Raw genomic sequence first — 17590 nt, 5'->3', positions numbered from 1 at the left:
GGTAGACATTTCCCACGTAGTCCATGAACTCGGCATTTTCTGACGGCCGAGGTGGAGACAGAGCGGAGCCAGCGTGCTTCTCTCACCCTCGCCAACGTGCCCAGCAGGTGGCTTCCTGGGAAGCTGGCGAAGCAAATTAAAGACAGAAAAAGCAAATTCCTGACCAGCCACCTCCCCACATACACACCTTTCCCCCGACAGATTGTAGAAGCTAAATTCACAACATCCCAGTCATTTCTCCACTATTCTGCATTGTACCTTAACATTTACAAAGGAGTTTTCATAAATTCTCTTTAAAAACAGGTGATAAGACCCCCCCCCCCTTTCATGGAAGGAGAGGTCATGTGGCGTTACCTGCCCCACGGGCCCGCCCGAGCCGCCGAGCAGGAGCAGCGGCAGGTGGTGCGGAGGTGACGGGTCAGTGCTGAGACACAGGCCCGCGGAGCTTCCTGAGGCATCGCTGCAGTTCCTAAGTTAGGACAAGAAAGTGCATTTCTTGCCCTCCCTCCTCCCAAACAGCAAAAGGTGTACCTCTGCTTCGCACCAGTGTTGCAGGGGGGATGTGGGCTTCTAGCACCCGACTCCTTGAACAGGCCAGTCCTTCGGGGTGTGGATGTTTGTTACCTTGTTTGTGGTGATGATGTCAAGGTGAGTGATTAGATCCAAACCCATCAAATTATACAAACTTGTCAGATTATACACTAAATATGTGTAACTTTGTATTATTAAGTAGAACCCAGTAAAGGTGAAAAAATTACATGGCTGGGGCAGCATGAGATACCTACGAGCACGTGTGGACCCGAAGGGTGGGTGTGGAGACACCGCTGTGGCCGCAGCAGTGGCCTGGACGCTGGGGCAGGGTGCTGGGGGTCCCCGACCTTTTGCCTCCACCGTCTCCTGTCACCCTGTACTTCAGTGTAGACTGTGTTTTAGATTCCTGCCTGTCCGAATCGATTTTCCTGTCCACTTTTATGATAACACTAGGGGCCCGGACCAAGAAATTCGTGCACTGCGTGGGGGGGCTCACAATCTGGAGCCCTTGGGGGATGTCTGACTGTCTGTCAGAAGCCGTCAGTCGGACATCCTTAGTGTTGCCACAGTGGCCTCCCCGCCTCCGCCGCTGCACTTGCCAGCCATGAGGCCGGCTTCTGGTGGAGCGGAGCCCCACCTGTGGGAACGCACTGACCACCAGGGGGAAGCTTCTGCATTGAGCGTCTGCCCCCTGGTGGTCAGGTCGCGTCATAGCGACCGGTCATTCTGCTGTTGGGCCAAAACTGGCTCTCCGACATCCCCCGAGGGTTCCCAGATTGCAAGAGGGCACAGGTCAGGCCGAGGGACCCCACTGGTGCACGATGGGGTCCAGGGAGGGACGCGGGAGGTTGGCCAGCCGGAGAGAGACCGCAGGAGGGCTCCAGGGCATGTCCGGCCCATCTCACTTAGTCCACTCAGTCCCTATCGGCCAGATCCCAGGAGCAAGCTAACCTATCGGTCAGAACGTCTGCCCCCTGGTGGTCAGTGCACGTTGAGCAGTCTTAGCATATCATTAGCATATTATGCTTTGATTGGTTGAACAGCTGACAGCTGACTGGATGACCAGACACTTAGCATATTAGGCTTTTATTATATAGGATTGTAAATGTTTCCTTTGGAAACAATACTGCTCCAAGCTGTTAGAATGGTTATGCAAACATTATGAATAAATCAGACCATAAAAGATCACAGATTAAGGGGAATGGTTTTTGATTCTGTGTTAACAAGCAAGATGTTAACAAAAGCAAGTTTTGTAAGGAAACTAGTCCCCTCTATTCTTGCTGAGGAGGGGCTGCGCCTGCCAGCCAGGTCCAGGACCCTGGGCAGCTTGCTGTGAAGACACTGGCCTTCTCAGCCTTTCAGAGTCGAACTTGACCAGCAAGAACATTGACAAGTGGATTGGTTGGATTTCGGCTTGACCGCTCTCTGGAAGAAGTAAGGAGGTCCCTAATTATTTAATCCAGGATGGTGGTTCCCTGACCTTGGCGCTCCAGCCTCCCTGAGGAGGCCTACTCCGGCCACAGTGCTCAGGCCACGTGCGGCCAGGAGCAGCCTGGGGCCAGAGGGCACGCCCAGCCGGCCAGCCCGCCCACTGCGGGAAGCAGAACGCTTTGCCCGTTTCCATAGGACCCTACTTTCTGCTGTCTCCACGCCCCCAGCACTCATGGGGAATGAATGGAAAATGCATTAGATCTGAGACCTACCCCCAAAGGTTAGAGGGACGTCCATGCTAAGCGCAGAGGAGCCGGGGAGAGCCGCTGAGGCACAGAGCCCGAGGCAGGATCGCCTTCCCTGGAGCCTCTTTGGGGGAGAAGCTAAATACCGCCATCTTCAACTGACCACATCTCATAACCCGAAAGCTCATGTAAAGACAGTTTGTAAAGCATCGGTCATATTTTCCTCGTGGTCAGATCCCAGGCCTCTTCAGCGTGTGCCTGGGACAGAGGTCTCTGGAGAAAGTGTCGTGTGTGTGCATGTGTGTGTGTGCATGTGTGTGTGTGCATGTGTGCGTGTGCATGTGTGTGTGTGCATGTGTGTGTGTACGCACGTGTGCACAGTGGAGGGCTCAGTTTTGTGACAGTGACGTGGAGGGACTAGTGAGTACTGGGTCTGTGATCTTGGGATTCTCAGGGCAGCTTGGTGCCCCAACCCCGGCTGCTACACCCACAATGTTCCCTGGGAAAGTGTTCAGGTGCGAGAGACCCACTGGCAACTCCTTCTCCCCGAATTCCAGGGAACACCGGACCTCATCTACCCCCTGGGTCCCAACTCCAGGAAGGGGAGCCAGGACTTTACCCGGCAACAAGCTGCCGTCGCTGCTAGTTGTGGTCGGCTGAGTGGGGCCAGGTATGGCGGGAGCTGGGAACGTGGGTAGGTGCTTGGGCCGGAGTGGAGAGGACGCACCAAGGCCCTGCCTCACTCCTCACTGCCCAGAGCAAGCATGCTCGCCCGCTGCGCACGGACGCCTGGGCTGGGCGGGTGGCCTGGCCCCTGGCGCAGAGCTCCCCAGAGGTGCCGAGGTGCCGGAGCAGGTGGGACCGCCGTGCGCCTGTATCCATTAGCGCTGGTCCCGAATCTGGCTGCTCATAATTGTGCAGGGACCCCGGCCCAGGCCCCAGCTCCAGGGGTTAGATTTGGGGAAGCCTGTGCGTCTGTGCTTATTTTTAAAACTTCTCCAGTCATTCTGATCAGCCAGTTGGGAAACTGCCAACGTGAACCCTGGAGTTGCTATCCCTTCCCAGCTGGAGAGAGAGGGCTGGTCCGGGGCTGAGCGCACGGGAGGTGAGCCGGAGGGGAAGGGACTGTCGCCATGCAGGGTCCTGTCTCCGCCACGGACCTCACCCGCCTTTGTGCCCAGTCTACCCCTCTGCTGGGGCCACGTTGAAATGCGCGTTTTCCTGCGGAGTCGCTGGGAGCCAGGCCCCGCCTGACCCACCGGGAGTGGCTGAGGGGCCTGCACAGCTGTGCTTCATCGCCTGCCATTCTCCGTGCGAGGATTTTCATGGATTCACACTTTACTGCAGTGTGTATTGGCAATTATAATTTTTGATCTTGTTGTGAGTTAACCCTCAAGGAAACTGATCCTAGGCACCAAAATTTAACAAAATACCAGGAGGAAACAGGAAGCAGCTTCGGGCACCGTGGTGCTTAGGAATGAGAGTTCGGTCCTTCCTCCCACGCCTGCGCTTTCCGCTCTGGGGAGTCCAGCTCGGGGAGGGCGGGATCCTGGAAAAGGAGGCTCAGGGTAAGTAGAGCAGTCACGTGGCAGAGTCTGTTATTTTGTGTAAAGGGGAGATCATTTCCTTCCCCTGGGGACTTTACAGAGCCCTTCCTTTTGCCCAGCGGAGCGGAATTCTGGGTCGCCTGCAGAGCACAACAGGAGTGTGCAGTAGTTACACCTTTGCAAAAGGCAACCCACATGAAGTCAGTCCTGCTCTGTCCATTATGTCACACCCTGAAGACACTTCCCAGGGTTCCATTCCAGAGCCAGGCTCTCTGGCCCTCAGGTGGAGTCCCTGTGTCTTAGGCCCAGCTGATCAGGATTCGAGCTCCTGGCACTGCAGCATCCCCGGGTCTTCTGATTAAGGAACTGATTGCATTGCATCCGTTAGGACCACAGCTGGGTGCCAGGAGGCTGTGTGTCCCTTGAAGGCCAGCCCCTGGGGCCCAGTTCTGTCCCCTGGCTGTGTTGCTTGCAATGTGAATGTCTGTGGGGAGGCCTGTCCTTCTGACTGTCTTAGGAATGGAACATGTAGAGGTTTCACGTTTTCTTAATGCAAAAAATGTAACCAATAGACCATAAATTTCTTATTCCCCAATTAGAGCCAGCTTCCAAATGGGTTCTGGTAAAGGGTTCTGACTCCTTTGTATCGGCGAGGCCCCTGCGTTTGGGCCATTGCAGCCGTATTCCCGCGGCACCTCTCATTCCAACACCGGATACCTGCCCGGTCGGTGTCCTTTCCCCTGAGCAGCTTCGCCACATCCTCCACCAGACCTGCGCACCTTAGACACATTTTACATATACACATATGTATATAGTATGTTGATAATAAAAAGATGGAAGCATGCATCGTGGGAACCTTGGTCATAATGAAGGAACCAGGAATGGCTGCATTAACGTCGGACACAGTGCAGTGCAGAGCGAGAAGCGTGAGCAGGTGCGGAGGAGGCCAGCCGGGCGCTTCCTCACGTGTGCCATCCTGTGTCCTGGCGTGACTGTCTGAGACCACGCGTGTCTTTGATGACCTTGACCGTCTTGGGGAGGGCCTATCAGATGTCCACAGCTGGGATTTATCTGGTCTTTTTCCTCATTAGTCCAGAGCCACGATGTTCAGCTCTCTTCATCTCGTGGCACACACAGACTAGTTACTAAAATTCTGCGGCACGCCAAAAATGTAGTTTTTGCTGATCTGACCAAAAAATAGGTATACTTGTGATTCATTCACACCGGAGAGCTATTGTTGTGTTGGCTGTTGTCATTTGTTTATTGGACAATCTCTGGGCACAGAGGTCACCAGTTGAAAATCACTGCGCTAGAGTTATGGGATTTGGGGGAAGATCACGGAGCTAAAGGGCCATTCTCATCGCATCATCCGGTGCGCGGCGGCCATCTGACGCATCCGTGTGTGGTTGACCTTGATCACCTGGCGGAGGCGGTGTTTGTCAGGTTCCTCCACACGGAGGTCACTCTCCTCCTGCCCACACTGCCCTCCTGAGACGGGAGTCGTAGGCGCAGCCACACGTGGCGGTGGGGGGGTGGGGTACGCTCCACCCTAAGGGGGGAGTCTGCATAATTTACTTAGAATTCTCCTGGGGAAATCTGTCTCTTCTCTCCCAGTATTTATTTACTCAATCGTTCATTTCCTTTCTTTCTAAAATTAGTTTCACCACATGCATGCTTAAGCCTAAGGGTTTTTTGGTGGCTGGTTTGGGGCTTCATGAAGATGGGCCCGTGTGGGATGCAGTCCTTTGGCTTTCTGCTGCTCGACGTGGTTGCGAGTCCTCCGTCCTCCGGGGAGCTGCCTCGTTCCACCGCTCTGCAGTGCTGGGCGAGTGGCTGCAGACCCACCTGTGCCTCCCCTGCTGACTGGCACTTAATCCTCTTCTGGAACTGGCATAGCAGCGCTGTCCCGAGCACTGGGCAGGTCCCCTGACTCACGGGTGCCAGTTCTCTCCTGCCAGGAACCGGAGCGAGTTGCGACCTTGTACAGCCATCGGAGGCCACCTTCGCAGCGTAACTCCGAACTGTCTTCCCGTTCTCTCTGCAGCGGATCGGAGCTCCCTCTGCGCCGGGCCTCCTGCCCCCTCAGCGTCTCTTCACGTCCCGCCCAGCGCGACGGGGCAGCTCCCTGTGCCCTGCGCCTGCGGCCCGACTCGGCGCCTTCACCGTGGAGCTGCCTTCTGGGCCGGGCGCTGTCTTCCGCCTGCTTTTCAGTTGAGCTGTGGGTCTCTCTTCCTGCTGTAAGGGCTTCCACGGGTTGTAGACACCAGTTCTCCATCGCTGCTCGTGCTGCTTACCGCGGGCTCTCTGCGGTGCGTTTCATTGTGCTTTGCTCCGTGGAAATGGTACCCCCACCTGAGGTCCAGGCGTGCGCGCGGCGCTGGGCGTGGACACTGCGTTTGGACTCAGCTCGCACGGGAAGGAGCGCGCCTTCCTGTGGCTCCGCCCGAGGCCTGTCCACGGGTGTTAGTCGTGTTCAGCAGCCCGTCCTTGAGGAAGGACGGCAGATAATACAGTGTTTAAACGCCGGGATTTTGTTGACAGAGCCCAAGTTATCTTTGCCAGGAACATAGTCTCGCCTTAGACTGCTTCTCAGTAGTGTAATGAGCTTTGCTAAACGTATCTTCCGTTTCCTGTCGCTGTGCTAGTCCGTTGCTAGAGAGCTGGAGGATTCGCTCTTCATTGATCTGCATTTCACGAACACTTATGTATACTCATGCGCTTTCACCCTTTTTACTCCAAGTAGCTCAACAGTATGGCATGTAAATGTTTAATTGGAACTCCCCCTGGCTTCAGAGAGCCCTTAGTCTGTGGAAAGCAGTGACTGAGCACAAGGTGAGGTTGGGTTATGAGGCCGCTGACATTTGAATCCAGCTGCACGTGAGGGCTTCCGTACCGGACCTCGGACACCGGGGGCTTGTGGTGGAGGCTCGGCGGCACCTGGGACATGCACGGCCTGGTGGCTGCGGGGGGACATGCGCAGGCCTCAGGGGCCGGGATGGGGCATGCATGGGCCTCGGGGGCCGGGGTGGGGCGTTCGGGGGCTGCAGTGGGGCGTGCGGGGCCCAGTGGCTGCAGGGGGACATGCGTGGGCCTCAGGGGCCGGGATGGGGCGTGCACAGGCCTCGGGGGCCAGGGTGGGGCATGCGCAGGCCTCAGGGGCCTGGATGGGGCATGCACAGGCCTCAGGGGCCGCAGTGGGGCATGCGGGGCCCAGTGGCTGCAGGGGGACATGCGCAGGCCTCAGGGGCCGGGATGGGGCATGCACAGGCCTCGGGGGCCGGGATGGGGCGTGCACAGGCCTTGGGGGCCGGGATGGGGCATGCACAGGCCTCGGGGGCCGGGATGGGGCGTGCACAGGCCTCGGGGGCCGGGATGGGGCGTGCACAGGCCTCGGGGGCCGGGATGGGGCGTGCACAGGCCTCGGGGGCCGGGGTGGGGCGTGCGTGGGCCTCGGGGGCCGGGGTGGGGCGTGCGTGGGCCTCGGGGGCCGGGGTGGGGCGTGCGTGGGCCTCGGGGGCCGGGGTGGGGCGTGCGTGGGCCTCGGGGGCCGGGGTGGGGCGTGCGTGGGCCTCGGGGGCCGGGGTGGGGCGTGCGGGGCCCAGTGGCTGCAGGGGGACATGCACGGGCCTCAGGGACCGAGATGGGGCGTGCACAGGCCTCGGGGGCCGGGGTGGGGCATGTGTGGGCCTCGGGGGCCGCAGTGGGGCGTGCGGGGCCCAGTGGCTGCCGTGGGGTGTGCGGGCCACTTGCCCACTCGTCCTGCACTGACTGGCTGCGGACATCAGCGACTGGAGCCCTGCTAAGTGCTCTGTTGGGAGGAGAGAGTCCTGTCCTCGAGGAATTACGTGGAGGGGAGAAAATGGACGAGCAGTCAGTTAACATGTGTGTGAAGTACTGGTCCGTGTGGTGGGAGAAAGAAAGAGCGAGGCTGGAGGTGGGCAGCAGCCATGGCAGACCTGGGCACAGGGGGGAGGGGCTGGGCAGAGTCGGATGGGATAGGAGGAGGAGGAGCAAGGGAGGTGACATCTGAACAGAGGCCTGAGGGAGCGAGGAGCTGCGGGTGTCTGGGGAGAGATGTCATGTTCACAGCAGGTGATCGGGTGACACGGCTGTGATGTCATGTTCACAGCAGGTGATCGGGTGACACAGCTGTGATGTCATGTTCACAGCAGGTGATCGGGTGACACGGCTGTGATGTCATGTTCACAGCAGGTGATCGGGTGACACGGCTGTGATGTCATGTTCACAGCAGGTGATCGGGTGACACGGCTGTGATGTCATGTTCACAGCAGGTGATCGGGTGACACAGCTGTGATGTCATGTTCACAGCAGGTGATCGGGTGACACGGCTGTGATGTCATGTTCACAGCAGGTGATCGGGTGACACGGCTGTGATGTCATGTTCATCATGTTCACAGCAGGTGATCGGGTGACACAGCTGTGATGTCATGTTCACAGCAGGTGATCGGGTGACACGGCTGTGATGTCATGTTCATCATGTTCACAGCAGGTGATCGGGTGACACAGCTGTGATGTCATGTTCACAGCAGGCGAATGGGTGACACAGCTATGATGTCATGTTCACAGCAGGCGATTGGGTGACAAGGCTGTGATGTCATGCTCACAGTGGGGCCTTGCATGACATCATAGCTGTGTCACCCGTTTGCCTGATGTGAACATGACACAGTGACTGTGGCACTTTGCCCCTGTGCTCTCCTGTCCCCGAACCCGGAACCTCCATCTTAGGAGGGAAACCATCAGACAAATCCCAACTAAAGGACAGTGCAAGTACCTGCCCGCAGTCCTCAGAACTGAAGGGTCATCGGCACAGGGAAGTCTGCGACCGTCACGGCCAAGTGGAGCCGCTGGAGACTTGATGACCAATCTGACGTGGGGTCCTGAGTGGGGTCCTGGACTAAAGGGTGGGGGCGTTAGGTAGAAAACTAAGGACATCTGGGTAAACTATGGACTCTGGTTAATAATGTATCGCTCTTGGCCTCGTGATTGTAACAGATGTATCATACTGACGTAAGATGTTAAGGAAACTGAAACAGTTCTGAGAAATAAAATTTATTGTAAAAAATAGTACATATGCTAGATATCTTGATTTCCTCATTCTGTTTTCTTGAGTGATAGGGGAGATTTCCTTAAAAGCAGTATACACTTGGAATCTATATTAGTGCTTATTTTTCCAAAAGCACTTGTAGAGGTATCTGTGCGGAGATTAAGCCTGTGCCCTCTCTGTCCCAGGGTCCCTGCCTTCCCCAGGTCCAGGCAATGAGGGTTTCCATCAACTAGGAAAACCGAAAGCATAGGGTGCTTGGGACGTGGGCATACACCATGCAGACCTGCAGGACTAAAAAGCTTCGTCACATTCGACAAGTATGAGGCCCAGGCAATGCGGAATGTGTTTTTGGGCCACTGTGCTTCTCATTTCACCCTGGTATGTTTCAGAATTAGGCAGTGATTATGAATAATAGGTGGTGAGGGCAAAGGTCAGCTATTGATTAATGTAGCTGAACTCATTAGTAAGACTTGAGGGAGCTCATGACATTTATATTTTATATGTTTATGAAATAGATGCTTGAGTTATAAAAATTACAACTTCTTTTCTGGTTGTGGAAAAAATATGCCTAATAAACCCCTAAAAGTGGATGGATGGCTGTCCGTGTGCTTTGTGAGCAGCAGGTACACCTTGTCTGAGGGCACTTCGCATTTCCGGGGAGGTCAGGTTTCACCAGGGATCAAGGCACATTTTCTTTCTTTTTTTTTTTTTAATATATTTTTATTGATTTCAGAGAGGAAGGGAGAGGGAGAGAGATAGAAACATCAATGATGAGAGAGAATCATTGATCGGCTGCCTCCCACACGCCCCCTACTGGGGATCGAGCCTGCAGCCCAGGCATGTGCCCTTGACCAGAATCGAACCCAGACCCTTCAGTCCGTAGGCCGACGCTCTATCCACGAAGCCAAACCGGCTAGGGCCATGCTCGTTTTCATAGATGGGTAATTTTTTCTATTTTCTTTTTTAAGTCCAGCCTTATTGAGGTAGACTTGGTCACTAACATTGTAAGGTGTTTAAAGGGTACATTGTGGTGGTTTGCTATATGTGTACATTGTGAAAGGATTCCACTCTAGTTAATTAACACATCCATCACCTCACTTACTCATCTCTTCTTCTGGTGAGAACATGTCAGTTCTCCTCGTAGCCAATTTCAGTTATAGAATACCGTGTTACCAACCCCAGAGCCAGCGTATTTACCCTCGGTCCTCAGGTCTCACCGCTGAACGGATCCCTTTTACCTACCTCCCCCACCCCCACAGCCCCCGGTGGCCACTTCTACTGTTTCTATGAACGTGGCTTGTGGGGGTGTTTGTCCGGTCACTTCATTCCTGTGGTGTGTTGCAGGTTGGCCTAAGACAGTGTCAATTCCAACTCGTGTAGTTATTTGAATTTTGTTTGTTTCGCCATTAATACTGTGTAATAAATGTGGCTTATTAAACTGACGGTGACTCTCCAAAATGAGGGTACTCAGGTACCCCTTCCTCCAGAGCCGCCTCCCGGGGTGAGGAATGTCTAGGGCGCCGTGAGGAACAGGACGGGGGCTAAGGTAGCAGCATGTGGTGACTTGTGGAATGATGAGTGAAGAATAGCGTTTCCCAGATTTTAGCTTAAGCAGCAGAGCCCTGGCACCACTCTGTAGGCACGCATGCGTGGTGCCGACCTGTAGTCCAGTCCTCGGATCACGGGGTGTCGGGCACCTCACTTAGTACCACTGGGTACAGGGAGGTGCTTGGTGATTGACCCTTGAGAACTGGTTGATAAACTCTCATTTTGAGGCAATTTTCTTAATGTACTTTAATGAGGGTTGGTACTTGACTCTGGCTATAAGGATGAAAAAAAGAATAGGTGCCCACTTTTAAAAAAAGGATTGCAAAGGGAGTAGATTTATTATAAAGTAAAAAAATGTTTTTGATCCAGTAGGAAGAAGGTTCACTTAAGAACGCCGCCGGCGGCGGAGGGAGCCGGCGAGGCCGGCTTCCTGGTGAGATGGTTCTGGAGTTTGGATCCTCGCTCAGGCCCCTTCTCGCTCTGTGGATTGGACCAGGGAGTGCGTGTCTCCTGCCCCAGGCTCCGCTTTGCTCAGTGTGTCTGTGGGTAACCTGTGCGGAGTTTGCTGTGCGTCGCTGGGGAGCTAACGTGACGGCAGCTGTCTCGGGTGCTGGGGGCGCTGGTCCCCCGTCCGCATCGCACGTCAGGCACTAGACGGCAGCGTGGCTGGCCCGCCCTCCGGAGAAGACAGACGTGTGCTGGGCCAGTGCGCAGGGCTGCTGGGGTGAACCTGGTGCCCCAGGGAAGTGGGAAGAGCTTGGCCCATCGCAGCTGAATGAACTTCCTCGGAGCGGGAGCGGGACCGGTCCCGGTTCCTCAGCCCGCTCCCACTCACATGGCGCGGTGGTGGCATGCTCCGGAAAAGCCCCCACAGGCTCCTGCCCATGCCGGCCACACCCCTGGGCATCTGGCAAGTCTTTTACCTGCAACACAACTTGAAACTTGAGTAAAGAATTTATAAGGCATTTTAGTTGCTTCTGAGGCTGCTTCTTTGAGGCCTCCTAATGCAAATGCACTATTTTTAAATATTTGCAAATAAACAACAAGAGGGGAAAACCTTGTCGTAAGTGAGGCAGGCGCTCCTAGGAAGTATTCCTGTCTGGGCTGCCTTGGCGCCACTCACTCACGGGTTTCCCAGGGCCGCCGCAGCCGCGGGCCACAAACCCGGGGCCCCGAGGAGCTGCGCCTTCGCCTCGGGCTTGTGTCCTGGCAAGCACACACCTGGCCCGACCTGGGCACCAGGAACCTGCTGCCCTGGAGGACTGTGCAGTGTGGACGGAGCCTAGTGAATCCTGACTGAATGGGGAAGGGTGCCTGGGACACAGCCCCCCACACGGCAGTGTGCGGCAGGCGGGTGTGGGTGAGGACCCTGGGACACAGCCCCCACACGGCAGTGTGCGGCGCGGGTGCCAGTGAGGACCGTGGCTCCCACCTGCGCCCTCTGCTGCTGTGTGCCAGGCTTCCTCCTGCTCCGAGTGAGGGCTGTCACTGCCCCTGTTATGGAGGAGGCAGCAGGGCCAACGCCGAGGGCAGGACTCCGGCGGGTCCGGGTGACACTGAGCCCCACCCTCTGGAATACTGCGTCGTCGCGTCCCCTGGGCACCCGTGAGGCTGGGCAGGGACTGTGACTCCGCTTCCCAGAAGAAGCTGGAGTCCAGGGTAGACACACAGGGTTCAGCTAAGCTTTGAACCCCAGATTCTTGAGTGCCCTCTTTGCCATCATGGCCGAGTGGTTCAGCTTGATCCCGAGACCTCCGTGGAAGTACCTGTGACCGTTTCTGGATGTTGTAGGAGCACAGGCTATCATGAGGAGCATGTAACCCCGCGAGATGCAGATCACAGGATCGTGTTTAGAAAGAAGATCGGGTCCTGGAAACAGTTCCCAAGGTCTCAGGGGGACCTGCACGCTTGCCCGCCCCGTCCAGAGGGGCCTCCGCGGCCTGCCCAGCCCTGTTGGCAAAGGGAAGAAGGACTCGGTGTTGGCCGGAATGCAGGTGCTGGTGTGGGGCGAGGGGAGGTGCTTCACTGCACATTGAAATGGCTTTAAAGCGGAACATCCAGAAATACATCCTGTTTGCTCTTTCCCTGAAGTTACTCCCAGGAGTCTTGTATCCATTCTTCTGCTCCTGCCTACACCTTGGTGGCCTGGAGTGCCCTCCTATGACTGTGTTCTGTCCTTCAAGACTGAAATCAGTTTCTCTTTCCTCGTCCCCTTCCCCTAAACTGTCTTTGACCTCAGCTCCCTGCCATGTGCCCGCAGCCCCTGCTTCGTGGCCCTGCATTTATTTGCTCCCTTCCCATCAGGCGCTCTTCTTTCCCACGTGTCCGGGTCCCTGAGGGCAGCGGCCTGGCGTTGGCAGCAGGAGCCTTGGGGCAGCTGTCCTGAGCCACAGCTCTGCTCCTGAGGACGGGGATGCGTCCTGGTTGGCCACGGAGGGTGCGCCTCCAACCAGTCTCCTGACAGAGAGCTCCTTCCATGAGGGCATGGGGGAAGTGTGGGATCAGTGTTAGTTGAGTTTCAGAAGCGGAAGTGTTCGTGGATTGGTTGACCTTCGACCATGTACTCATGATTGCTCCAATGGGGTGCTGTGATTGGCTGACAGTCAGCAGTGCTGGAGCGAGTGGTACTTGGTGGACCTGATGGGGTGAGAGAGCTGTTGATGGTAGCGGTGCGGAGTGAGCACTTGATTGGCTTCAGTGGAGTGAGGTGGCTGTTGATTGGCTGGCCCCTGAAGCTTTTATTTTGATTGGCAGCTGTCACAAGTCCATTAGAAGAGGTTTAAACCCATTGCTATAGCGACGGAGCAGCCAGCAGTTGCCTAGGACCTTTTTACTCGCTGACCTAGAATCCTAGATTTCCTGGGTTGGAATAAGTCTATCAAATCACAGGCCACACATTAGACCCTCACCCACCGACCCATCAGAGTGAGCACAGGAGCCCAGATTTGGGAGCCGGCGGACCTGGGCTCCAGTCCTGACTCATTTAACAAGCCACTCAGTCTCTGACCCTGTCTCCTAAAGGGCACCCCCACCCTCCAATGGGGAACGGTGTTGACTGAGTTCGTGTGGATCAGGGTCCAGCATACACTCACATTTAATTTCCTAAACCAAACATTTGAGGGGTCCTTCCGGCCGCGGGTCTGGCGACCAGGCATGCAGTCCGTGACTCAGGTCCCTGCTCCGGCCTGAGGGTACGGGTTGTAACATCCGAGCGCAGGCCTCGCTCCTGGAGGTGCTGCTCGTTGCTCTGGGGGAGCCCAGGCACCGCGTTCTTCAAGCTCCCGGGTGGGGTCCCCGTGCACTCCATGGCCACGCCAGCCCAGCTCCGTGCCTGAAGTCTTGCAGGAGATGAACACGTTGCTTTGGTTGGTCTTACGTGCTGTGCTGTTCTTGTTAGAAACTCTTCTGAAAATTGTGGAGTTAAGAAACAAACCCGGATTTAAATGGGATATTCTCTGAGTCCCATTCCTATTATTGCTCTCATTATTATTAAAAAACAAACAAATAAAATAAAACAAAACTGCCTTATGACTTTCAAAATCTAAGCCGACAGGAAGCCGGGTCAGGATGGAGACAGCGGTGGGCTTGGGTTCTGGAAGCAGGTTGTTGTCTGCCTAAAGGACACGAGCGTGGTGTGAGCTCTGTCCTGTTGGTTGGCGTGTACATTATGCATAAGTTTTATTAAACACTAGAGGCCCAGTGCGTGAGATTCGCCCTCTCACAGTCCAGGAGCCCTCAGGGGATGTCCGACTGATGGCTTAGGCCCCTAAGCCATCAGTCGGACATCCTTAGTACTGCTGCGGAGGCGGGAAAGGCTACCACCACTGCACTCGCTGCTGAGCCCAGCTTCTGGTTGAGCAGTGCTCCCCCTGTGGGAGCACACTGACTACCAGGGGCAGCTCCTGCATCGAGCATCTGCCCCCTGGTGGTCAGTATGCATCATAGCGACCGGTCGCTCTGCTGTTCAGTCAATTTGCTTATTAGCCTTTTATTACTTAGGATTGCCTCCTTCCCAAAAGGTTTATTATCTCTAAGTTTTGAACTTAATTTATAACAGAGGAGACCGTGCATTCCTTGTAAACTTCTACAGCATCTGGTAGAAAGCGTCATGTTATCTAACATCGTCTTCATGCCTCCGAGGCATCAAAGTGCACAGGTCGCCTCTCTATAACATAACAGGAACTCCTTTTTGTCAGAGGAACAGGGTTTTAGTGAGTGGTTTTCCCACTATTCCTTCTCTCTAGTTTTGAGGAAACTTCTAGTCAGCTGAAAGACTGAATATGGAATTTTCTTGCTGGAAAACAACTGGGAAGTGTGGCGCTGCTGAAGAGTTGATGGTTACGCTCATCTTAGTCCTTCAGGTGTCCCTTTGCTCTTCGTACCCCCAGAATGGACTTTACTGCTCTCTGCATTTGTGGCGTTAACACACCTTTTACTTTGGAGTCCGTGTGTATCACAGCTCACTCTCCGTGTTGCACATTTTACGGGATTGGAGTACCGTGCGGGGCTTTCCCTGAGCCCGGTCTCTGTGCTCTGCCAGTTCACACCCCGCCCGCCTGCAGTTGGAATTGTTGAAGGAAAAGTGAGTCATGGCATTGTGAAGCACAGCGGGGCAGGGCGTACTGTGCAGGGGCTACTGCATGGGAGTGTGTGTGTGTGTGTGTGTGTGTGCGCGCGCGCGCGCGTCGGGGGGGGGGGTATGGTGGACGACTGAGCTCAGCTCCCGACACAGGAAGAAGGGGAAGGGGGTCTGCAGCCTGGAGCAGGTGGGAGAGGGCACGCACAGCCCCGGAGGAGAGGAAAGGGCAGCTGGCTGAATGGGCTGGCGTGTGATCAGGCCGAAGCTGGCTGAGGGGGCGGATTCTGGCAAAACCCACGTAGCCTGATTCTTGTTAAACTTGAGCGATGCGAAGATGCATCTGGAAGTACGAACGTCGCTGCTGGTTTGGGACGGGATTCAGAAGCCTGGCTAAGGAGAGAGACCCGGTGCAGCCTCCCGGGGGTTTCTTTCACTTAGTGACCCCATCGAAGGCTTCCCCACGTGTTTCCAGGGCTTGGTGGCTCATTCCTTTTATCGCTGAGTCTTCTTCCGTTAGCCGGATGGACCACCGTTTACTCATCAGTTCATCTGCTGAAGGACACCTTGATTGCTTCCAGATTTTGGCGATTATGAACAAAGCGGCTGTAAACATCCATGTGCAGGTTTCAAGAATAATTCTGTGTTTATAAAAAAGCCGCAAAGGTAGTGCAGAGCACTCCGTGTACCTCCCCCCTCCCCCCAGCCTCTCCTAGTGTCAGCGTCTTCTTGCCCACGGCACGCGTGGCAGAGCTGAGCAAGTGGCATTGCTGAGCGCACCCCAGTAACTGCACTTCATTGGAAGGTCACCAGGGTTTCCTTCGCTTTCTTTTTCTGTTTCAGGATCTGGTGCAGGACGCCACGTTGCATTAGCACCACATTTATTTTCATTTTCATTTATAGGAAGAGCTCGAGTGTGTGTTTCTTATTCAATATATTCATAAAATCCAGCATATACTAAGACAGGGGATGTACACATCGGGTATACAGAGCTGGTGTTGCTTAATCAGATGAACACATTAATTAGGAAATCGTTGCTTAGAATATTTGGGGAATCTGTTTTTGTCTTTGGCAAAGCATGCAGGAGTGCCAGGGTACCAAGTTAAGATCTGCTTGTAAGGCTGCTGGCTCTAAACAGAACCCTGAAGCGTGTGGAAGGAAGGCCAGGTTAGGTTGAGGGCTCCCGACTCTGGAGAACACGTTGCCAAGCGGCAGCAAAAGCTGCCAGTTGTTAATTTAATGTGTCCGCTGAAGCCGGGGGAGTGTGTGTGGTCTGACGCGCTGTTCTGCCGCAGGGGACTCCATGAAAGATGACAGAGGAGGTCATCGTGATAGCCAAGTGGGACTACACGGCCCAGCAGGACCAGGAGCTGGACATCAAGAAGAACGAGCGCCTGTGGCTGCTGGACGACTCCAAGACGTGGTGGCGGGTGCGCAACGCCGCCAACAGGACGGGCTACGTGCCGTCCAACTACGTGGAGAGGAAGAACAGCCTGAAGAAGGGCTCCCTGGTCAAGAACCTGAAGGACACGCTGGGTGAGTGCTGCGGCCCGGGACCCAGGTTAGAGCGAGGACCCGTGGTGCTCTTTGAGGAGAGAGTGTTCATTATTTGTGTTAAAAAAAAAAAGTTTGTTTTAAATGTTGACATCCTTCTAGTTGTCTTTTTCTTAATCTCTGAGAAAGAAGAGACCAGGATGGAGGGGTAGCATGTTGGTCCTTTCCATGAGATTTCCGAGTGTGGAGTCTGGGATAAGCTGACCCCCTGCTCCTCTCCGGCCCCACCTGCGGGCGGGCCTGGAGGGCAGTCCCACCCCGGAAGTGCCAGCTGTGCATGGCTCTGTGCAGAGGGGAGGAGCGCGAGGAGCTTAGGGCTCGGGTGACTTTCACACCACAGTCCTGGGCAGCTCACTCGGTTGGCAACTGGGCGAGCACCACTGAGATGTTGGAGGCCATCGGGGGTCACCCAAGTGGGGGCTGCCGGGGCTCGGCTCTGGCGGCCTCAGCCAGCTCTCTCCCACATCCGTCTCTTCTCCGGGTCACAGATGGGAAGGCCCACCTGGACTCACCTGAACTTAAGGGACCAACCTTGTTTTGTATTTTGCATGCGTATCAGGCTTGCTTGCAGTAGTTACTGCTTCAGCTTATGTGAAAAAGCAGCTTTGAGGGCCTTTCTGAGAATAACTGGATTGACCTGCCTTAAACAAAGTCATAGTTGCCTCCTCGCATGATACCAGGGGGCTGTATCTGAGGCTGCTGGTTATCCCTGGAGCGTGTGCTATTGAAATAAGTCAGTATGACCACCCAGGCTGTGTTTACTTGAGTTTTTCCTTTTTATCTCTAACAAGAGCATATTTTTTTCATGTAGGGGAGAGTGTGACAGGTGGGAAAACTGAGCATTATACATGGAATGCAGTGGGTATTGCAGAATATTTGTCTTTATTTTATGCAATCTTGGAAAGTCTAATTCTTCAAAACCACTTAAAGCCTGCAGTGTTTTGTGCTGTGGATTAGGTTATGCCCAGGACTGGAGCGAGAAGCCAGTGCAGGCCTGTGTGGGTCACACCAGCTCGCCAGCGGTCTGAGGTTCTGAGCTGATAGAGAAACCCCGTTTTTCGTGAGCAATCTGATTCTTCCCCACTAAACTGGC

At 55.1% G+C, this 17590-nt stretch overlaps 1 protein-coding gene across 3 annotated transcripts in view; it reads left to right on the top strand.

Moving 5' to 3' along the window:
* Positions 1-17590, top strand: part of NCK2 (NCK adaptor protein 2) — a 152788-nt gene that overhangs the window by 85320 nt on the left and 49878 nt on the right. For all 3 annotated transcript variants that reach the window (XM_079792638.1, XM_079792639.1, XM_079792640.1), the window contains exon 3: positions 16239-16479. In XM_079792638.1, coding sequence (XP_079648764.1) covers positions 16254-16479 — 226 coding nt within the window. In that variant the 5' untranslated portion in view covers positions 16239-16253. The remainder of the gene's footprint in view (positions 1-16238; positions 16480-17590) is intronic.

The sequence above is a fragment of the Cnephaeus nilssonii genome (assembly GCF_951640355.1).
Source record: "Cnephaeus nilssonii genome assembly, chromosome: 15".
Taxonomy (NCBI): domain Eukaryota; kingdom Metazoa; phylum Chordata; class Mammalia; order Chiroptera; family Vespertilionidae; genus Cnephaeus; species Cnephaeus nilssonii.
Note: the sequence above shows the minus strand (reverse complement) of the source record. Positions and strands in the feature narration are given on the sequence as shown.